Consider the following 23,784-nt stretch of genomic DNA (forward strand, 5'->3'; position numbering starts at 1 on the left):
TATTGTGATCCACACAGTCAAAGGCTTTGGCATAGCCAATAAAGCAGAAATAGATGTTTTTCTGGAACTCTCTTGCTTTTTCAATGATCCAGCAGATGTTGGCAATTTGATCTCTGGTTCCTCTGCCTTTTCTAAAACCAGCTTGAACATCTGGAAGTTCATGATTAGGAAATCCTATCTCTATAAGTCATCTGAACCATCATAAAATCCTTATTTGGACAATGCTTCACTCCCCTCCCCCCCCCAAAAAAAACACCTATGATTTCTGTTATCAGCGTTTATGATACAGCACACGCATATTTTAAGCATCTCAGATCACACACTGAGGAGGAGTATATCACAACTGTTGACAGTGCAGACACTGGTGCTAGATGCCTGGGTTTGAATCCCAGATCTGCCACTGAATTGGGGCTAGGTACTTAACCATTCTGAGTTTCAATAAATCCCATCTACAAAGTAAAGATAATAATAGTACCTACCTCATAGGGCTAGTGTAAGGATTAAACAACACATGTTGTATAACATTTAAAACCGTGCCTGAGCACATACAGGGATCTCAAAAATGTTAGTTATTATTGGTGATATGAGAGTGGGGGGAGCACTGCCTTGAGCTTGAAACAGTATCTTAAGTTTCTGGACAAACACCTGAGGAATGATTAAAGACTTTGCCTCTGACCCACTTCTGAGAACAGGCCAAAAACTCTGGCTTATCTAGATCTTTTGCGTGGCTGCTCTTCCCCCTGCTTTTCTAGAGGCAGAATTATGTGATGGAAAGAAGAGAGGAGCAACCAAGCTTTCTGAGCCTCAGTGTTTCTTTGTCCCTCTCTTCTACATTACCAGATGTGGCAGGAGCTGAAAACACAAAGATAAACTGGGTTTACCGTGTAGCTCACAGTCGAGTGTAGGAGATTAATGCAAAATCACACGGTAGAATGATTAAGCCATATAATGAAAGTATTTTTCTTGTTGCTAAATGCACTGTGAAAAACAGCAGCCACAGAATTTAAGACGTATTTGAAAGAGATCTAAAGAAAGCAGACAGCGGAACTCATGTGAAATATTTTTATTGCTGACCCTCCCAAGGCCCTCTTCAATTTATTTCATCCACGGACACTTGGCAACCAACCTTGTGGAACCGCTGGATTATAAAACCCTTTATTTGCAAAGTCAAACTTTTCCAGTAGAAAAACCCCTTCTCGTTTTCCAAACGGACAAATCCAGCTTCAAACATGGGTAACAGCAGTCCACGTTTCCCGCTTACTGAAAACGAGGAATTGCTTGCCAAATCAGGGACTGAAACCAAGAAAAGAAAAGCGAGGCGGGAACAGCCACAACCGCGTCTGCGTAGCGCCGGGGCCCGGCCAGCTGGGAGGCGGGAAGGTCAACACTGCCTACGCGCGCTCTGCGTAATGGGAGCTTCCCCAGCGCAGCAAACCCTGGGAGCCTCCGGGGCGCCTGCGCAGCCGCTGAGATTCAGCGCAGTGGAACTGGCGAGGAAGGGCGACGCACCTGCGCGAAGCGGGCGGTGCGGCGCGGCGGCGGTGGCGGCGGGCGAACCGAGTCCAGTGCGATTGCGCGAGGGCAGGGGGTGGGTGAGGCGGGGCCGCGAGGGGAGTACGCCGTGCGCCTGCGCGGGGGGCTGCGTGGCGCGGTGGCGGGGCAGGGCGGTGTGGAGTGTGTGGCGCTGCGGGTGGGGCCGTCGGCGGCGCTGGTGAGCTTTGCGGAGTTGGGCGGTGCCGAGGAGGAGGAGGAGGAGGAGGAGGTGGCGGCGGCGGCGGCTGGGTCTGACGCGGCCCGGTTCGTGGGGGGCTCCGCTTGTTTATTTATTTATTTATCGTGGGTGCCTCCGAGTGTGTGCGAGCTCCGCAGCTAGGTGGGGACGGGGTGGGGGGGAGGGCCTGGGGGAAGGGGGAGTTGGAGTTGGGGTCGAAACGCCGCGTGACTTGTAGGTGAGGGCACGCCGAGCGGTCGCCGCAGACTCCGCCGCCGAGAAGCCCTTGTTCCCGCTGCCGGGAAGGAGCGTCTGGTGCCGACAAGATGGCGGACGGGGAGCTGAACGTGGACAGCCTTATTACCCGACTGCTGGAGGGTGAGTCGGGGCCCGGCGGGCCGCGGGGAGGGGACGCTCTCCCTTACCCCTCCTGGTCCCTCGGGCGCTGGAGCCCGAGGGAACACCACCCCACCCCCTCCGCCGTCCGCTTCCCCGCTTTTCCCGCCCCGAGACGGCCGCCGAGGATGGGGGCGAAGAAGCTGGTGGGCCGGGGGAGCGGCCTCCGGGAGAGAGGCCGGCCGAGAGGGGCCGTCCCCGCGGGCGGGCAGTGCCCCGCGGACCTTCGGGGACCCGCACGGCGGCGCGCGGCCGGGGCGTGGGGTGACCCTTCCCAGAAGGAGTGGGCCGGGATGCGTGCTCCGATGCATTGTATGCCCGCGAATTGTGTGTTTCTCCTCTGTGCTCTTTGTGCCTTGCCCTTGGCTGCCTCCCGATTCTTGTTCTGGGAGTGAAAAAATTTTTTTTTTAAAATCCACCTGGGAAAACTGTTTGATCTGTTCAGCAAATTTTACATGATCCTACAGGACGAACTATTTAGGGAGAAGATAACACTAGCGTGAGTACCTCCCATGTCTAATTTAGCTTTAAAAAATAGTAAAACAGGTCTGACCGAGACGAAGAAGCACGCCAGAAATATGTAGACACACGTTTGCTGTAGGGATTAGTTTTCGAATTTGAGAATCTTAACAGGTTTGAGCAGGATTTGATTTCTGCACAAACTTAGGAGAGGTCGATTGTAAAGCCTCTGTTGTGTTTAAAGGGTCTTTGCAAGTCTTCGCAGCTTTTGAAGTTTCTGGGCCCTTCTGTTTTTATTGGATAGTTTTATGTTAGGGTTGGGGATTGAGGGATAAGGAAGAGATGGAGAGGCCAGGATATTATTCAAAGTCCATCGCGGTCTTCTGCCCGCGAATGCCTTTATCCCAACATTTGCGTCATCACTAACTGCTTTGTGAGTGAGTAGAAAAGAAATTGACCCATTAAAAAAAAAAAAAAAAGATTTAGAGTCCTCTCTGTCAGAAACTGTGGCAGGATTACATAGACGTTGTTACTTGCTTTCGAATTTCCTGAAGATAATTATTTTTCACAGTGAAACAGTATGTGCTTACTGTGATGGAAAAGCATCACAGAAGATTGTATGGTTGGGGGGCGGAAGGGAGGGCGCTGGTTCCTTTTTTTGGCCGAAGTGTCGGTATCTCATCAGTTTCTGTGTATACCGGTTGTGTAGCAAACTACAGTAAATTTGCTGCAGATGTGAGTCTTCCAGCAGTGTGAGACTGAGTGTCTTTTAAGACTGAATAAGAAGCAAAGTTTTACCAGGAACTCTTATTTGCTTTTTCCTTTACTATTAAGTTATTCCTGGGAGGCCCCCTGGTGCCTGCAGTCAGTTTTCACTGTTTAAGACTTTGTGGATTTTAACAGATGTGAACATCTTGCTGGGTGTGAGACATTTGCTTTGAGGGGAAAATTTTTTTGTTGTTTAATTATTTGTTGTTCTGAGAGGGATATGTAGCTGTTTAAAAATTTTAATATCTTGTTAACTTTGGGAGAAGTTTATGCTCATCATGAACTTGGCTTGTAAATTTATTTAAAAATATGATGCTTGTATCCAACTTCTTCATTTTTGTTTTCCATATACTTATTTATATACTTTATAGGCATAAGACAAGATAAACTTATGTATTTTTAAATGTTTGATGTGGGATGTCTTAAGTGAGATGATTTTATGATTATACATAATTAAGAAACTTCACTCACCGATTGTTCAAGGCTACTAGGAGAAAGATATGGTGGGGAAAATAGGCTAAGTGATTGTTTCTTTGAATTTGAATTACATCAGTGTTCGGTTCTGGTTTTTGATGATCGTTTTCCAGACATTTTCCCCTTTTAAATTAGCAAGAATTTACTGACCTGCTTTGTGCCAGTCACCAGGAATGCAAAGACAAGACACTGTCTCTTCATTCAGGGAATTCTCAATTTATACAAGTGATTTAATTCTCCAGGCCCCTTTCTCCTTTGCAAAATCTAGACCTGTCCAAAGACATCCAAAACAGACTTGGATTTTCTAGAAAGTAGTTACTTTTAGTATTGAAATAAATTTTTTTAGTCTCCAAATAAAAATCACTTGATTTTCAGTGACATTACATTTTAATTAAAAGTAACTCAAATTCAAGTGAGGTTGCTTAGCAGAATAGCTGTAGTTAAATTTTTGGTTTGTCTTTAGTATTAAATGAAAGTACAGAACTTGATCAGCAATATTTAATCTCATTTTAAAATGTTGATTGTAGTTCCATAACATAGTCTCGATTATTTTTTTCTTTTTATTACATCAGATTACCAGTCAGCTATAATACTTTTAGTATACATTTTATGAGTTGGTTTGTGTTTTCTTAGGTGGGCAAATCATGTGAATTTCTAAAGCACCATTTACATTTAATTTTTTGTTATTGATATTATTTAATGCAAAACAGTATACTAATTTATTGTTTGGACAGTGCATATTCCTCCAATACATTTTCTTGATTAAGTTTTGCTTACTACAAAGCCAGAGATTCCTACCACTCTCAGCTGTAGTGACCCTGCTACTACATTGTTGCGGGTTTATCATCGTGCTTTTGACTGGCTGTTTAAATTGAAGCAAGTTTCTGTGAGTATCCTGGGAAATCCACTAAAAGCTTTTTTACTTTGATGAGCAGTTCCAAAAGGACTTAGGATGGCAGTGGGAGTATAGAGAAATCACCTGGGGAGCTTTATTCAGACTGTCAATATTGAGTTTACTTTGGAGGAGTTGAAATAGGATGAGTAGAATCTGCTTGTTTGGGAATCTGCTTCTGGGTGGTTCAGATTGTGCTAGCTTTGTTCCCAAATACAGACATGATCCAAGTGTTTAAAAACTGGGCTGTATCAGCTGATGATAACTAACATGTGCCCATTATATATATTATAGCATATATTTGATTATGTATTATGTATGTGTATCATGTACATTTAAAACTGTGAGTGTCTGGGATATGCTTTTCTGATTATAAAAATAAGCATTCTTATTCTTACAGGAAAGAATTTCTTATATGAACTGAAGAATTAAAACCAAAGTCCTCCCCATAATTCCATGATCCAGAGATAACTTGTTGAAATTTTGATGCATTTTTCTTTCAGATACTTTACATCTTTAGAATATTGTTTATGTAGCTTTATAAATTAATTTTTAAATGTTTTCTTGCATTTTTTTTTTACTTTGCTACAAAGCTAAACTTAGTATTACAAGATAAATTGTAGGCTATTAGTATCATGTTAGTAGACTATTAGCAAAACTTAACAGAATATGATTGTGTTTATAGTTTTGGCCCACTGTTTATGAAAATCTTGGGATGTGTGTATTCTTGTTTTTAAAACCGTTTTTCACTTAATCACAACCTATCAGATGTCTAAATTTGTGAAACTGCTGTGATTATTTTTAGTTAAGCTGGAAGACTAAGCAAATAGGAAGTTTATGTCTTTTGTGTCCTTTTGAACGTCAAGAAAAGGAATGGATTTGAAAAATGAAGATTAATGAAACCATATTAAAGCCCCTCCTCCCCCCACCCCCTTTTTTTAAGCTTTATTGTTGTTTTTTTGGCTGTACCACACAGCTTGTGGAATATTAGTTCCCCAGCCAGGAATTGAATCCTGGTCCCCTGCAGTGAAAGCACTGGATCGCCAGGGAATTCCCAAGTCTCTCTTTTTTCCTTTTTAAATAATAGTTTTATTGAGATACAATTCATATACCATGCAATTTCACCTTTTGGATTGCATAATTGAGTGGTTTGTAGTATATTCACAGAGTTGTGCAACCCATCAGGCACCACCATCAACATTAGAAAGTTCTCCCCACCATTCTCAAACACATCCTTGTTCCCATTAGCTGACAAGTCCCTTTTCCCTTCACTCCTCTCCAGCACCAGGTTACCCCTAATCTACTTCCTGTGGATTCTGCCTGTTCTGGACATTTCATGTGAATGAAATAATGCATTATGTGATCTCTTGTGATTGGCCTCTTTTTAATGTTTTGCAGGTTCATCTGTATTGAAGCATGTGTCAGTATTTCGTTCCTTTTATGGCTAAACTATTTCATTGTATGACTGTACTACGTTTTTATTTGTCCGTTTGTCACTTGATGGACATTTAAGTTGTTTCCTGCGTTGGGCTGTTGTGAAAAATACTGCTATGGATGTTTACGTACAAGTGTTTGTGTGGGCATATGTTTTCATTTCCCTTGGGTAATATAACTGGGAGTGGAATTCCTTTGTCAATGGGTAACTCTGTTTAACCTTTTGAGGAACTGCCAAACTGTTTAAAGCTTCTTTTCTGATTCAGTTGTTTAATTATGACCCAGCAGTCTAAAGATTAGGCAATTTGAAGGAAGTGCTAGTTGATCTTGGCAACCTCAGCTTCTGCAGGGCAAGTGTTGTGTGTAAACCCAAGGCCAGGTCTCTTGGAAAAAGCAGGTTGAGGAATAGGGGAGATAGGCTGAAGGTTGCTTTCTCTCCTCTTGCTTCTTTTTAGATGAAAAGCTGGAGAAGGCATAAAGATGGTTCATTGTTCGAGATTGAGCGATTAAATGGTTTTTAGTTCCTGGAACTGTTAGTTCCAGGTGAGGGAATTTTTGACAGTTTGAAAACATAGTCCAGAGTGTTATTATTGTATTTGAATACAGGGCTTTTCTGATAAATGTCCAAATCCAAGGTTAGGATTTATTGGGATTTAGAAATCTATTTACATTTGAGTCTAGAGACTCATATTAAGATTTAGGATTAGTGAGGAAGATAGTAAATTTTATCAAGTAATTTTTTTTCCTCTGATGTCTTATTATCCATGTTTATTGTTTTAATAGAATATCCGTTCTAATATCCTATGTTCTCAAGCATCTCTAACAGGTAAAATAATGCAGCTGTTAAGAAAGTCAGAATATTTAGAAATAATTACAATCTCAGTTTCTGAAACAAAGGTTATCCTAGAAGTCTTGGGCTCTAGGGATGCAAGAAGAAATGGTTTGCAAATATCAGTAGGCTTAGTGTGGTGTGGTGGTGGAGGATATGGATTCACAGTTGAATCTTCTAGGATTTAATTTTGAGTCAATACAAATGTATACCCTTGGACAGCAGTCACTGCTCTAGTGGCTAGAAGTAGTCATTTCAAGGCTTACCGTTTCTGGGAAAAGAGAGGATCAGTGAAGACAGGAAGCAGAAAGAGATGGAGGTTACAACTCTCCTTTCTTTTTGTAAACTCTCCACCTTCCCCCAAGATTGAATATGGTTACCTTTGAAGTCTTCATTATTAGTAGGTGAAATGCAATTTTTTTTTACACCTCATCCTCTGTAATACGCTGTACCTCAGATTTTCCTCTGTTAGATAAAATGAAAGTGCTTTAATGGAAATTAAGTCCTTATTCCACAATTAGAGGTAGGAGGCTAAAAAAGCAGAAATTCATTCTGAAGTTAAGTTTGTGTAAATAACCAGTAGGCACTAGCTTGATAGACGAATTCAGTTCCTGGTCTAGGTGGATACTTGCCATACATAGGGAAAGTAGATAAAGGACAGGGGCAGTTGTCCTTTCATCTGCCTATCCACCTGTGTATAGCAAAGTGAATTATGAGGTCATACATAACCTTCCTAATAATCACTGACTTCAGGGCCCTCCCTTCCCAGATTTTCCTGCTTCTGTGCAAAGACTAGGTTTATTTCATCATGAAAGAGTTTAAGCCTTGGGCTGTTCCTCAGACCATGCCTGAGTTTCCATCTTAGTCAATTACCAAACTATTGATAGAAACATTTTCTTGATTTGAGTGCTTGCCTAACACCATTTTAACTTTTCCCTTAATCCTGCCACCTATTTTCCACATTTAAAGAAATCAAGTTACTTTTCTCCATAAAAGAAATTTACAGTGAGAGTGAAGTGGCTCAGTCGTGTCCAACTCTTTGCGGCCCCATGGACTGTAGCATCCGTCCATGGCTCCTCTGTCCATGGGATTTTCAAGGCAAAAGTACTGGAGTGGGTTGCCATTTCCTTCTCCAGGGGATCTTCCCAACCCAGGGATCGAACCCAGGTCTCCCGAATTGTAGGCAGACACTCTTACTGTCTGAGCCACCAGGGAAGTCCAAAGAAATTTAAGGACTTCTATTATTATAGCTTTCTCTAATGTTGTACTTAGCAGTTATGGCTCTTTTATTTTAAATGGAAAACTGAGAAGGAAACTTTATAGGTACTTTTAGGTTTTTCTGTGATATTTGAATATTTATCAAATAATTGAGCCAAAGTAGTGAAAGAAAATGACTAGGCTTCTGAGTGGAAGTGAAGGATCTAAGTTAACATAATGACAAAAAGGAGTGTATTTTATGAACATCAGAGCTTAGCTGCAATTGTTATGTGAATCCTAAATAAAAATCAGGTGTACATTTGTTTACTCAAGGTGTATTGAAGTATTGGTACATGCTGATACTTGTTAAAGTTACAGATTCTGCATGTGTTACAATTTCAGCTTATTTCCAGTTTCTTCTGTATTTCCAGGATGATAATAGGTACCTGCTTCAAAATGTATCTGTTTGTAACAATTAAACTGGTAAAACACTTTGAACATAATAAAAGCTGGGAAAATGTTAGTGTTCTTGTTTAGTGTAAACCTGAGCCAAGATGAGATAAGAGAGGGCTTCTTAGGCTCGGGAGCCCTGGACCCTCTCCACAGTAATTTTTGAGAAGGTTTATTTCTAGTGAGGATCTAACAGACCTGCGTTGTTTGTTGCATACAGCCAGACATTGTACTGCGTGTGTGTAAAACATTTCTTTCCTATTACTGTTATTTAGCGTTTATAGTCTGGCTTGACATATTAATGTTGGTGCTCAGAGGGAGAGAGATTTCTAGGCAGAATAAAGTGGTGAAAGGTGATTTAAGGAGATTAGGTGTATGCTTTCTTCTCATTAGGGGCTAGAGAGCAGTGGATTCCAAACTTTGAATCTTGAGACTACTTTATATTCATAAAAAGAACTGAGGATGAGAGTTTTCGTGTGAGCTGTTTATCAGTACTGTTAAAAATTAAAACTACGGACTTTAAATTTTGATAACCCGTTCACTTTATGGAAGTAGAGTTTGCTTTCTACAACAAAAATATTAGGGATCAGCACATTTCTTTAATGTGTAGCTTTGTAGAAGACAGCAGAATTCTCGTACCTGTTTTGCTTCAGTTTGTTTGGATAACATTGTTTTGGTTGACGTATCTGAAGAAAATCTGTACTTTTACAGATAAATTGGAAAAGAAAGGAGTATTTTAAAAGCATTTATAGATAACGGTGGATATTCTTTAATACTATAATGGAAATTGACAAGTGGTAATTTCTTAAAGGTTAGTTTTAATGTAGAATGTGAAATGTTCTCTTACATTAAAATCCATTGATCTATCTTGCATTTTAAATGGATCTTACAAATGATTTTGTAACATGCATTGGTTCTTTTAAAATCACTGGTTAAGGTGATTTATGCAGATGTTCAAAGTTGACACAGTTTATACAACATTAAAGAATCACATTTGTTAATTTAGGATAAGGTATCAGATGAGTCCTTAAGTATGAAGAAGCTGTCAGATTCATGGTGCTGGATACAAAGTTTCCAAAATTTTAATTTTCACTAGCAACAAATGCTGTCAGTTGTTTCATTTGAAATGACAGGCTCACTTTGTTCATTTTCAAGCATCTTTGTTAAATATCTTGAGTGAGTAACCATAGTTTGTTAGTTGTGCTTTCCAGCAAAAGAGATGTTCTGTGAAAGAAAAAGTAGCTAGATCACTTTGGTACTTCAACAGTCACTCTAGAGCTTTTCTTGAAGACAGCCACTGTACTTGGATATGCAACAGGAAAGCTTCATGGATACTTTGCATTTTCTTATAGAATATTAGAAAGATGTATACTCAGCGGTGGAGATTTAATAAAATTCATCATTTTTACTGCTTAAGGGCAATTTAAATTGAAACTGGATCTTTCTGTTTCACTGTAAGTGCATGGCACTTTAGTGCCACTGACTTGGTTTCTGCTCAGGTGCCTGCATTTTAATCATCATTGTTTTCACCATGCATATGTCAGTGCAGTGAAAAAGAGGATCACACTGAGAACCCACAGGCCTAAGGCACTCCCTTCTAATCCTGAAATGTCTTGCCTGCCCCTGTATCTGTTTTCTTCTGTACTCTTTTTTCATTATCTGTTTGTTTACTAGTGTACCTGAAATTACTCCTCTGAGAAATCATGAAAGCCCTGGGCCTTCTCTGAAAAAAATGCATGTTTATATACACAGTATTACAGACAGGGGGGTGATAGAGCTCCTGAAGGTCATCTGTAGACTCAAATCACGTTAATTATTACTATCAGGCAAACTTAAGATAAAATTATGGCAGCTGCCTAGTTCTTTCATTTAAAACCAAAACCCCACATTCTAGCCAATTGTAAAAATTTTACGTTTTTAAGTTTGCTGTTTGGTATGTAACCTTGAGTGAATCATTTTAGTATTGTAGAAATTTAAATATTAAAGGTTAATGAAGATTACTAAGATTTCATGGGGCAAAAATAGTAGTGGAATTATTCTCTTGACATTCTTTCTGTTTTAGAGAAGACAGTTATTAGTAAAAACTTGCTGGAAAAAATAGCATATTGTTATTGAGAAATAAAATTTAGCATACACACAACACAGACATACATATCACACACCATTTGTAATTTAAGAGACAAACCTGCATTGAAAAGACTTTTAAAAGAATTTGAAATATAATGATTGAGTATAATTTTTTGCAGTCATGAGAAGGGACTTCTTCTAGGGGAGAAGACAACATTTTGCTTAATTGAGGTTCAGAGTTGGTGTTCTGTATCATCAAAGTCAATGGAAGTGTTTGTCTATTGTTGATCTATAATGAGACTTTATGTATTTTATCTTGGAAGCTGTCTTAACACAGACAGGTAGGTACTGCCAAAACTAATATCAATCCACAAGCATGTGATTTTAGTCATCACTTGGAAGGGATCTATAGGATTTTATTAGTCCTCTCTTGATATCTGTGTTTTAGCATGTCATTGCATTACAGATTAATCACTTCCAGTGATAGGTTAGGTGGAAGCTCCTCACCTGCACAAATAAATGAATTTTGATATATTTTGCATTAGCACTAAGATCTGATGAATGCTGTTAGAACTGTGGTTTGAGCCTAGAAAATAGTATTCAGTGCAAAACTATGAGGGAGTAAAAATCTCACTTGTTTTAACTTTTGACAGCCCTGAAACTATAAAGCAACCTGACATTTGCTTGTGACCCAGGCAACATTAGTTGTTAAAGTAACTTGCTATAGTATATGTTTCACATACAAGGTTTTTTTTTTTAAATTTTAGGTTTTAATTGAGAAGTATTACTAGGTTTGTAGCAAAATCTAATTTATAAAACATACTCTCGGTTTGATGATAGTGATTGGGGGCTACTCTTATTCAGAAAAATTTCAGTATCAGCCCTAAGCCTTAAAAAAAATATCAGTAAAACTTCATCACTACTGAACTGCTCTGTGGTAGGGCAAGTCAGGAGATTCAGCTTTTGTTTCTCACAAACATTTGTGGAACTGACCGTGGTTAGGTTCATGAGCTAATGAAGTATACTATTGGTATCACTGGTTTGATGGTGTGATTAGAATCTTTTTCCACTCAGTAACTGCACCATAAACTTTAAATACCTTCAATTTTTACAGGCTTTTAAAAATTATCCAACTAAGTCATTTTCTGCTCCATGCATAGTTTTACCTCCATCGTTTAGGGTTTGTTTGTTTGGCTTCTTTGGGAAAAAAAAAAGTTTTTTAGGCCACACAGTATGGACTGTGGCATCTTAGTTCCCCCACCAGGGTTTGAACCACATTGCTCCCCACCCCACTCCCTGCTGTGGAAGTGCGGAGTATTAACCACTGAACCTCCAGGGGAGTCCCTCTTTGAAAATATTCTTGCCTGTGGTTGTTCCATTCATACTGTTCACAGAGGCTAACTTTTCTGTCATTTCAAATTCAGTATTGGCTCCTCAAATAAGCAACAAATAAGTATTGTCAATGTCTGTGAACTCATTCATCAAGAGCCAATGAAACCACTCAAAATTGTTTGTTTTTTTAACTGATAATTGATGTTGCTTCCATTGTTGTCAACTCTTCAAGAGCTGTTTTTGCAGAAAAGACTTCAATAAATACATATAGCTTTGGGACATTTTTCTTTGGCTTTTCCAAACAAACATGATTTAATTAAGTCACCATTATTAAATGGCTTTCCTTGCTTGCTAATACATGAATCAGTTGGAAACTTGCTTTCATTGCAGCCTCATTTCTATTTTTGTGCAGAAATTCTGCTGTGATGAGATTCTGTTTAAATTAAAAAAAAAAAGTTTTGTTACTTTCCTGTGAGTTGGGAATGTTGTGACAAGTGCTCGGTTTCCTAATGTTAACACATATTTTATTCTTTTAGCTGGAAAGTCATAAATATAATGCCTGGTAGTCTAATTCAGTAACAAAATAACCTACACTCCATTGTACCTTAGACATTCACATTCCACTTTTCTTCCTTTGACATGATGAGTATGCACTAGTAATAAAAGTTAAATAAAATGGCACTCAAGAATTGTTGAGTTATAGCTGTATCTGCAGTTTCTAGAACCTTGGGAAATAATGCAAAGCCATGAGGGTACCCCATGTACTCGCTGCCACAACTACTCAACTCTGCCATTGTAGCGTGAAAGTACCTGTAGGCATTGATAATACATAAATGAATGAAAAAAAAAATTAAATGAATGAGAGTGGTTCTGTTCCAGTAAAACTTCATTTATGAATGCTAACATTTGAATTTCATGTAACTTTTATGTGTCACAAAGTATTATTTTTTCCCACCTCCCCACCAACTGTTACTAAAAATATATAAAGGACCAAATTTCACTTTGGACCTTAGTATTTTCCCCCCTTTCTGTTGTAAACATGATTTTGCAGAAAGATTGCTTTATCAGGAGTCAGGTACCTTGATGCTCACACCCAGGTTCCATGACTGATTCATTCACATACAGTCCTTGGCAAGGTATTTCTCAAAATTCTTTATAAAATCATATGAATTTCTAGTGTATACCCAATAATCATATTTTGTGTACTTACTATTTTCACTTGAGCAGAGGGTTTTGATCTTTAAGAGAAAAGAAGTACCAGTGAGTTCACCAGTCACTCCTAGAGGCATAGGGGAATAGACTCCAAATAAAAAGTGGCAGTCTTACTGCACTAAAGAGGGGAGGTGGAAGTCTGTGGCAACTAAAGCAGTTGAAACTTAAATCCTAAAGAGGAGAGAATTACATAGACTGTAACCTCAGAATCTGTAGTCAACTCCCCCTCGACTTCAAGTCGAGGACTTCTCTGGTGGCTCAGACAGTAAAGCGTCTGCCTACAATGCGGGAGACCCAGGTCCAATCCCTGGGTCAGGAAGATCTCCTGGAGAAGGAAATGGCAACCCACTCCAGTATTCTTGCCTGGAAAAATCCCATGGGCGGAGGAGCCTGGTAAGCTACAGTCCATGGGGTCACAAAGAGTCAGACACGACTGAGCGACTTCAAGTTCACGTTCCCCCTAAAGTCATTGACTTCTAAGATGCATACATGCAAGAGAAGATTCTGAGAAACCCAGAAGAATCTGAGTAGAGATTCCAGCGTTGTCCAGTACCTGCGTGGCAAAAGTTGAAGTTCAGACTTAATAAAGTAAGAGAGACTATATTGTACCCTGAGTTTTCCATTGAGACCTCCATCATGGCCAAGATTGAGGGCAAAGTGAAATAGACCCGCCCTCAAGAAAATGTGGGTGCATTATTGCCATGCTTTCTGCTGCTAAAGGAAACAACCCTCTATGGAGAAGATGTCATAAAAAACTATTACAATTATTCATCCATAATCAAATATGTCATTCAGTGAAATACTACAGGAATGCTAACATGATCAATTGACCAAAAAAAAAAAGAGGAAAAAAAGGTATAAATTCACCTTATATAATTCATATATTAGAGATGTCACAGAGACTTTAAGATAACTGATTTAATATGCTCAAGGTAAAGAGGAAAGGAAAAGTTTTATCAGAGACCTGGAAACTCTATAACCAAAACAATATGTTAACTAAAGTTAAGAATTTCGTAGTTGTGTTTGCATACTTGCAAATTAGAAACAGCAGAATAGAGTAGTAGTAAACTAGGGAAAAATACTTGAGTGGAAATTCTGCAGTGCTGAGAGAGATGAAAAAAGGGGGAATACAGAAAGAAGGCAGCAGAAGACAATAGAAAAGTTTAACGTCACCTCAAACCTGTCAGAATGGCTGTTGTCAAAAAGAGAACAAATAGCAAGTGTCGGCAGGGGTATGGATGAAAGGAAATGCTGGTGCACTGTTGGGGGTGGGGGGTAAATTGATGCAGCCACTACAGAAAACAGAATGGAGGTTCCTCAAAATATTAAAAATAGAACTACTGTAGGGTCCAGCAATTGCACTTCTGGGTATATATCTAAAGAAAACGAAAAGACTAATTTGGAAAGACACATGCACCTCTATGTTAGTTGCAGCATTATCTACAATAGCCAAAATGTGGAAACAGTCTAAGTGCCCTTGATCCAGTGAATGGATAAAGAAGAAACGGTGTGTGTGTTTGTATTGTGGACTATTAGCCATAAAAAAGAATGAAATCTTATCATTAGTAGTGACAACAGGAATGGACCTAGACAGTATTTTAATGAGTGAAATAATTCAGACAAAGACAAATACTTATATGATTTCACTTGCATGTGGAAGCTAAAAAAACAAAACAGGTGAACAAACGAAACAGAAACACAGTCATAGATAGAACAAACAGATGGTGCCGGGGAGTGGGGGCTAAGAGAAATAGATGAGGAAGGTTAAGAGGTACAAACCTCTCAGCTGAAAACTAAATGAGTCAGGAGTGTGAAATGTACAGTTTGGGGAATGCAGTCAGTACCTTTGTATGGTGACAGATGGAAACTAAACTTAGGGTGATCATTTTGAAATGCATAGAAATATCACTCACTGTGTTGCACCAGCAACTAACAGTGTTGTAGGTCAAGTATACTTCAAAACAAACAAACCTGCAGGAAACAAAGATCAGATTTGTGGTTACCAGCGGAGGGGAATTGATTGAAGGTAGTCAGAAGGTACAAACTTCAGTTATGAGATACATGCTGGTTATGTAATATACAACATGATAGTTATAATCAACATTGCTGTGTGTTATATATGAAAACTGTTAAGAGAGTGGATCGCAGGGAGTTGCCTGGCAGTCCAGGGCTTAGGACTCTGCACTTTCACTGCAGAGGGCCCAGGTTCAGTCCCTGATGGGGGACCTAAGATCCCACAAGCTACATGCACAGCCATAAAAGAGAAAGAGTGGAACCTGGGAGTTCTTATCACAAGAGAAAAAAGCTTCTTTTGTTTTATTTTGTTTCTATGTGAGATGATGGCTATTCACTAAACTTAATTGTGGTAATCATTTTGTGGTATTCTCCTTAATCTTATTCAGAGGTGTATGCCAATTATATCTCAATAACTGGAAGAAAAAAATTTTTAAGGGGGAGAAAAAGAATTTTGACCTTTATTCCACACCATACAGAAATTTAAGGTAGATTATTGAGTGAGTTATGCTAAACAATAAAGCATCTAAAAGGTTTAAAAGGAAATATAAGGAAATACTTCGGAGAAGGCAAACATTTCTTGAACATGATGTAAGACACCAAAAAAAAAATTTAAGATGGATTTAAATACATTAAAGTATATTAGTTTATCAAAGGCAGCATTAAGAGAATGAAATTTTCTTGGGCTCCAAAATCACTGCAGATAATGACTGCAGCCATGAAATTAAAAGACACTTTGTCCTTTGTAGAAAAGCTGTGACCAACCTGGACAGCATATTACAAAGCAGAGACATTGCCAATGAATGTCCACCAAGTTAAAGCTGTGGTTTTTTCAGTAGTCGCATGTGGATGTGAGAGTTGGACGATAAAGAAAGCTGAGTGCCAAGGAATTGATGCTTTTAAGCTGAGATGTTGAAGAAGACTCTTGAGAATCCCTTGGACAGCAAGGAGATTGAACTAGTCCGTCCTAAAGGAAATCGGTCCTGAATATTCATTGGAAGGACTGATGCTGAAGCTCAATACTTTGGCCAATACTTTGGCCACCTGATGTGAAGAACTGACTCATTGGAAAAGACAGACCCTGATGCTGGGAAAGATTGAAGGCAAGAGAAGAAGGGGACAACAGAGGATGAGATGGTTGGATGGCATCACTGACCTGATGGACATGAGTTTGAGCAAGCTCCAGGAGTTGGTGGTGGACAGGGAAACCTGGCTTGCTGCAGTCCATGGGGTCGCAAAGAATCTGATAGGACTGAGCAACTGAACTGAAAGGGAGAAGATACTCAAAATGTATCCAACAAAGAATTCGTCTGGAATATGTAAAGAATTCCTACAGATCAGTTAAGTCCAGTTTTAAAGAATGAACAGAAGACTTAAAATGAACTTCACACACACAAAAGGATGTCCCAGTGGCCTATTGAGCATATGAAAAGGGTAATACAAACCAAAATCTCACTGAATATCACTACACCCAACAAATGGACTAAAATTGTTGACAAAGAGGTAGAGCACCATTGCTGGTGGGATTGTAAATTGGTTTAACCACTCTAGGAAACTGGTGGTATATGCTTCTTCCTGTGACCCAGCAATCCTCCTGTTATATGTATACCAAGAGAAATATACATGAATATTCATAGCATTCATAATAACCTCAAACAAGAAATGACCCAAATAGAGTAGATAAATATATTTTGGTGTATTCATATGAGAAAATACTTCATATGGCTGCTAAATACAACATGCATGAATCTCACGTGACAGTGAACAAAGAAGTGTGTACTATTTATAAATTTATACAATAAATTTATCTAAAATTCAAAAACAGATCCATGCTGAAAGAAATAAGAATAGTAACCTTGGGCATTGTTATTGAATGGTTAGGGCTTAAGGGAGCCTTGGGCTGCTGGAAGTATTCTGTGTCTTGATCTGGGTGGTGGTTACCTAGGTGTATACATAAAGTGTACTTTATATAATAGCTCAATTGATTTTTAAACAGTAATAGTACAGTAGATATTTGCTGTAACAGAATTTTCACCTGGCTTGCACTTACTACCTGCTGAAAATTTTTTTTCCTGGGAAATTTTTGACTAAAAAATTTGATGTGGTGGACTAGAAAGAGTATTGACTTTTGAGTTTGAAGACCTTGTTCTCAATTCCTTTCTGCTGCTTTTTACTCCTCTAGTAATCTTGTGCAAATTATTTTAATCTCTTTCTGTTATTGTAGAATGTAGGTAGTAACTTCCCTTTTTGATTCCCGGGATACCAAAAGGATTAAATGAGATGATCCATGTGAAGTTGCTTTGCACTAAATTAATTATGCAGATATGTAGTATGTTCATAATTTAAAGACACTTGGGTCTAGGTTCATAAACCCACATTCTGTAATTCCTCATGAATATTGTGATAGTGATCTAGTTCCCCTGTGTAACAGATTGCCTAGATTTATTCCTGTTTATCAGATAACTGAGAATTTTGAAGTGTTCTTGGAAGTCTTGGAGTCTGCACTGGTGGGAGCATGACTTTTGCATTGAAAGACAGTAGGATTGCCCTGAGCAGTTTACCCGATTCTCCCAATCGCTTTGCTGATGTATTCCTAAAATGTGGTCACGTGTCAGAAGCTTAATCTTTGGAAGAACCTTTAGCTTCTCTAAACTTCATCAACTTTTAGAAGTGATTGATTATGAAAGCCGCTGTTTTATTTGCCTGTGGAGGGTAGGGGAGCTATTACCAATTACAATTTTAAGAAAGTACTGATTGCAAGGTATCTCCTAACTTTTAGAGATATTAATTGGGAAAAAGCATGTAGTGAAATACAAGAGGTTTTGGTAAATTTTTAGTTTCTGTGGATTAGCATGACTTAAAAGTTGAAGTATTTTTAGCCCTGTAAAAATGTTAGTTGAAGTGTACCTAATTGTAACTTAAATTACTTGCATGGGAGGCCAGAATTAAAGATGGAGCTTACAGAGGAAATAAAGCAAATATGAGATAAAATATTCACCACTGGAATTTAGACACTTTAACACATCAGAGTGACCCACACTAGTCCTAATTGCTTAATAATCATTGCCATCAAATTAAAACTAAATTTTGATAACCAAGAAGTGTTTTATTACTACAGAATCACAGCAGAAATTGTGGAAACTTCTATGAGAGCCCAAAGTATTTTGTTTGTATTGTCCGTTGCTGTTATCTCTAAATAATTACTTTTAGGTGTGTGTTTGTCATCTGAAAGGCCCCAGAAACTTTTAACCCTTCAAGGAGAATACTTTTTACCTCCTAAAACTAAAATAGGTATTTGAGGCACTGATGGTAAAACCTTTTTTGTAATCATCTCCCACGTTTACATTTTTGTACCAAGATTAATAATTGTACCTATTGCAGGGCATTGAATCTAAGCTAGTATTTTAGATACTTAGAGGAAGATAAAAAGTTGTGTGTTTCTTCATCTTTAAAAAATTCAAATGTTTACAGAAAGTAGGTAATTGATTGAGAACTAGTACTTACTGTAAAAGGCTAAGTTCCCATAGTAAAAGCAGTTCTGATCATGGTTTGGATTTCAGAAATGGCCTTACTGTCATATTTGCTTAAAACACGTTTCAACATTGTCTCTTTGTTATGTTTCTATATTAATAGATTATATATATGAATAGGCTTCTGCAGGGTTAGAGGCGTTTTTTTTCCCCCTCTTTTTTAGCCTCTTTCAACCTGACAAAGGAATCCGCAATTTTTAGCGAGAAATGTACGGATTAAAATGTAAATAGAAAGTCATGGGCGTATATAAAAATGTAGTCTCTGTTTTCTTTAATAAATGCTTTTTCAAAGTAAGATTGGCAACTCACAGTGTATTTAAAGAAAAAGAGCCAGTAGGGAAGGTAATAACGAGAGGAAATGATTACAAGTTCAATTCAATAGCTCAAGGGCTTCCCTTGTGGCTCAGCTGGTAAAGAATCCACCTGCAATGTGGGAGACCTGGGTTTGATCCTTGGGTTGGGAAGATCCCCTGGAGAAGGGAAAGGCTACCCACTCCAGTATTTTGGCCTGAAGAATTCCATGGATGACTGAGCGACTTCACTTTTACTTCATTTTCAGTAGGGCAAATAAGGGAATTCTCCATGGACCATTCCTCCCCATTCCATCCCAGAAGTTACTGGGAACCATATTAATTAATGAATTTTAGTCACTTGAACTGCAAGGCCTCAAATTGACCACTGGAAAACAAGACCACATTTCCATGGCAGCAGCCTTAAGGAGCATTGGAAACCACCAACAGTGAAGATAAGAGATAAGCCAAAGATCATAGAATAACCTATTGTTAGCCATGGAACACAACAGGGTATCTGGTAGTTTGTTGCCTATGTGAATCTTCTGATATTCAGAATATAGGCATGACTCCTTTTTTTAGAATAACTATTTTATGGATAAATTTTAGAAAACTGACCATTTTATTTACTGTTTACCAGTACGAGGATGTCGTCCAGGAAAGATCGTACAGATGACTGAAGCAGAAGTTCGGGGCTTATGTATCAAGTCTCGGGAGATCTTTCTCAGCCAGCCTATTCTTTTGGAATTGGAAGCACCACTGAAAATCTGTGGTATGTAAATGGATAAAGTTGGAAACAATCTCTTTTGAATCCACTACACTGAAGATGAGTTAAAGAAAACATCTAAAAAGTTTTGTAAAACAAAGGTTTGCTAGGTTTTATTACATACAATTGTAGAAGTTGAGACTAAACTATACAATTTGTATTTGATCTTTCAAATCTCACAGTGGCTTTTGGCCAAAGGCAAGAACTTAAACCTTAAGTTAACATATTGTTGTAATTGGAAAAACTGTTGGCACAGAAAAGCATTTTTCTATAGTTTATATAACAGTAGGATGTGGTATGTATAATGTACTGACTTTTGGTTTGATAATGCAGTTTTTCTTTTAGTAGTTGTCAGTATTTATCATATAGCTTTTATGAACTTAACCAGCAGCTTTTGAAGAGATAGTTGAAATTGTGTGGAAATGATCAGTCCCTTCTATGAATTAAATGAAGCAAATTAAAAGTCATTTTAAAATTTAAGTGACTCAGTAGTCTCAACAAGATAGTCTTTACATGCTTTCATACAGAAATAATTTGAAATAAATAGAAGTTACTTATACTAAATATTTAAGTTTTTGCTGTTTGCTTACTACTAGGCATAAAAAAAGTGGACCTAAGTTAAATTACCAGATAATGAATGTAACGGTATTAGTATATAACAAACTACCCTCAAACTTTGTGACTTAACAACATTAATTTATCATGTCACAGTGTCTGTGGGATAAAAATTCAGGCAGAGCTTAGCTGGATCCTCTAGTTTTGAGTCTCTCACAAGACTACAGTCAAGATGCCATCTGAACCTGTAATCATCTCAAGGCTCAATTGTGAAAGGATTCTGTTCCTTATGGGCCAGTGGACTGAAGACCCCAGTTCCCAAGGAGCTGTTGGCCCATGGCCTCCTCGAGTTCTTCATTTGGTGTGCTTCTCCATAAGGCAGCTTAATCATCGAGCAGGAGAGAAGGCAAGAGAAAGTGCAGGCAAGATGGGAAGCTACAATCTTTTGTAACCCAGTCTCAGAAGTGACAGCCTATCTCACTTTTGCTATCTCTTCTTCGTTAGGAGTAAGTCACTAGTTACAGCCCACATTCAGGAGAGACGATTACATAAGGGTACAAACATTGAGAATCATTTCATAGAAGCTGCTTTACCACAGTAACCGTAAACTTTCTGAAACTGGCTCTTTCTATTTTTAGGAGATATTCATGGACAGTATACAGATTTACTGCGATTATTTGAATATGGGGGTTTCCCCCCAGAAGCCAACTATCTTTTCTTAGGAGATTATGTGGACAGAGGAAAGCAGTCTTTGGAAACAATCTGCTTGCTATTGGCATATAAAATCAAATACCCAGAAAACTTCTTTCTCTTAAGAGGAAACCATGAGTGTGCTAGCATCAATCGCATTTATGGATTCTATGATGAATGTAAGTAAAAATAAAAGCATTTCTTTTTAGTTGGAAAATTCTCTAGTAGTTTTCCGTTCAGAAGAATATTTTCAAGTTTTAAAAAATATGATCAAGCAGAAGCCCAAGAAGAGAGCCTTTCATGGAAGAGGAACCTGAAACTGGGAAACATGTTATTAGTTAAATAGGTTTCTTAGGATCTCCTCAGTCATGTTGTTTCAGGTTGGCTGCAGCTTACTCAGCTGAAAGGCCCTCTTACAATTAGTTTATGTAGTAAAAATATCCAAATGGAACAGACATCACTATAGATAGTAAGTAGCCTGTTTCTAGTCTCCACTAAGGTTTTAGTTTTCTTGTGATATGATAAAAACTCTTATTGAGCCTGTGTCACAAAAAAAATTGAGAAATTCTATGAAATTATTTAAAATTTGAAGTTTATTAGAATTTTAATCTGTACCTATAAGGATGTTGGGTACTCTGGTCCTTATTTTGTTGTACTCTTTTTCATCAATAGAAATCACTGGTTTGCTGTTGTGTGGTGGTATTTCCAAGTGTTACAGATGACCCTGTTACATTTGACTTTGGTCTTTTTGCTTTTGGTTAGGTTATGGAAGTGAATGGGCTTCCCTAGGTTGGGAAGATCCCCTGGAGAAGGGAATGGCAACCCACTCAAGTATTCTTGCCTGGACAGTTCCATGGATTCAGGAGCCTAGCAGGCTACAATCCATGGGGTCGCAAAGAGTTGACGCGACTGAGCAACTAACTTAACAAGAGAGTGAATGAACATAATGTTTGATTAATTAAAAGTTAGAACCAATTAACAAAGATTTTCAAATGGAATTTTGTTTTTCAGTGCTGAATTCTCCATTAGAATCTGTTTTTGCTTTTTTCCATCCTTAATTTTGGTAGAGCTATTAGAACCCCTCTCTGTTTCATGTAATCATTCATTTGACAAACTTTTGAGGATGTATTATATGCCAGGCACTATTCTAAATACTAGGAATGCAGCAGTGCTCAAGAGAGATGATCTGTATTCTTACAGAATTTACATTCTAGTCGGAATGATTTTATATTGCATTTTTATTTCTAAGGTGTAGTGTATGGTTTCAGTTGTTTAAATCAGACCAGTAGACAAGAAGTGGATTGTAGTACACCAAGCTATAACCACTTTTCTGAAGCTATATCAGAAATAGAGGTGTATTATTAAAGGATAAAATATGGACTTGACTACTAATAAGGATAGAAAAGAAATCAAATGAAATGTATGTGAGAGCAGCTTGTAAACACTTTCAGTTATGCTTGTTCATTGAGAGAAAGGTTATGGCATAAAAAGCATAGGAAATGAGTGCTTTCTGTCTTTTATTCTTCCCCTTGGTTAGTTGTTGCAACTTACTACCAAATTCAGAAAACTCAGTAACTCCAAAAAGGTGAACATGGATTTAAGACTGTCTTCATTGTAGTTCTTGATGTTAGATTACAGGAAAATTATAGCCTTTGTGTCTCTATTTATCCTTGTTGTGGTGCCAAGTAGAAATTTACTCAAAAGTTAAGCACCTGGAAATTCTCCTTTCTTGGCAGCATGTTTATACCATGTTACCAGTGCATTAGAGTTAAAAGGGACAGTCTCCAGAGGCCCTCTTTTCACTTCTGCTTGCTTATTTGGCTAGGTATTTAACATGTTGAATGGAAAAAATTAATAATCTGTTAGATTGTTTAGAGTTGCTATATTCTGGTGATCTTAAAAGGCAAAAATGTTCGATTTGTTTCATAAAACACCTGGCAAAATCTTATTAGTCTTCGTAATTTTACTGAAGGTGCTGAATGTTTATTATATGTATTACCAAGTGACGTTCATTATAGAAAAACACAAGTGCTAGGTGAAACATAAAAAAAATTGGAATCATGTATAAGTCTGTGGCTGTTAGAATAGCTAATGAGAACAGTTTTAGATTAGTTCTGTTTGTCCTTTCTTTAGGCAAACGAAGATTTAATATTAAGTTGTGGAAGACCTTCACTGACTGTTTCAACTGTCTGCCTATAGCTGCCATTGTGGATGAGAAGATCTTCTGTTGTCATGGAGGTAGACTAGTAAATCTGCCTTATGGCTTTTCTTCTTTTTCTTCCCTTATTTAGAAAGGGCCTATGTTTATTGAGGTGCTGTGGGAAAACAAAGCAATGCTTGTTTGAAAACTCAAGTGATTAAAACTGTTTTAAACATAGCCCAAAATACCTTTTAATAACTAGAAATTTGTGGTTATTTATACATAATGGAAATGCAGATTTAGTACTTGTCTTTAAAGAAATTCATATATGAGGAGGATGACCAGAGTTTTGCTTGAAAAAAATGTCTTTGCTTTGCCTCAGTTTTGACAGAAAACTATCAGGGAAAATGCAAGGATCATGACTATTTTATTCTGTCTATTAAATGTCTTTCATCAGAATTCACATATAATTGAGTTTAATATTCTCACATGCCAAGAGCTCTAGGCTTTATGTACTATGTCTGCTTACGTCCTAAAAGTAATAATAGAATGATAAATATATGACAGTTTATTTGAAAA

General features: G+C 38.1%; 1 protein-coding gene across 4 annotated transcripts in view; it reads left to right on the forward strand.

Moving 5' to 3' along the window:
- The first annotated feature begins 1,352 nt into the window (after positions 1-1,352).
- Positions 1,353-23,784, forward strand: part of PPP1CB (protein phosphatase 1 catalytic subunit beta) — a 34,666-nt gene continuing 12,234 nt past the window's right edge. The window contains exons 1-5 of one of the 4 annotated variants that reach the window (XM_069582896.1): positions 1,353-1,588; positions 1,950-2,089; positions 19,695-19,826; positions 21,014-21,244; positions 23,199-23,303. In XM_069582896.1, coding sequence (XP_069438997.1) covers positions 2,038-2,089; positions 19,695-19,826; positions 21,014-21,244; positions 23,199-23,303 — 520 coding nt within the window. In that variant the 5' untranslated portion in view covers positions 1,353-1,588; positions 1,950-2,037. Of the gene's footprint in view, positions 1,874-1,949; positions 2,090-19,694; positions 19,827-21,013; positions 21,245-23,198; positions 23,304-23,784 lie in introns of all 4 variants that reach the window. The other 3 variants (XM_069582895.1, XM_069582894.1, XM_069582897.1) reach the window with 3 other exon arrangements.

Source organism: Ovis canadensis, chromosome 3 (genome assembly GCF_042477335.2).
Source record: "Ovis canadensis isolate MfBH-ARS-UI-01 breed Bighorn chromosome 3, ARS-UI_OviCan_v2, whole genome shotgun sequence".
NCBI lineage: Eukaryota > Metazoa > Chordata > Mammalia > Artiodactyla > Bovidae > Ovis > Ovis canadensis.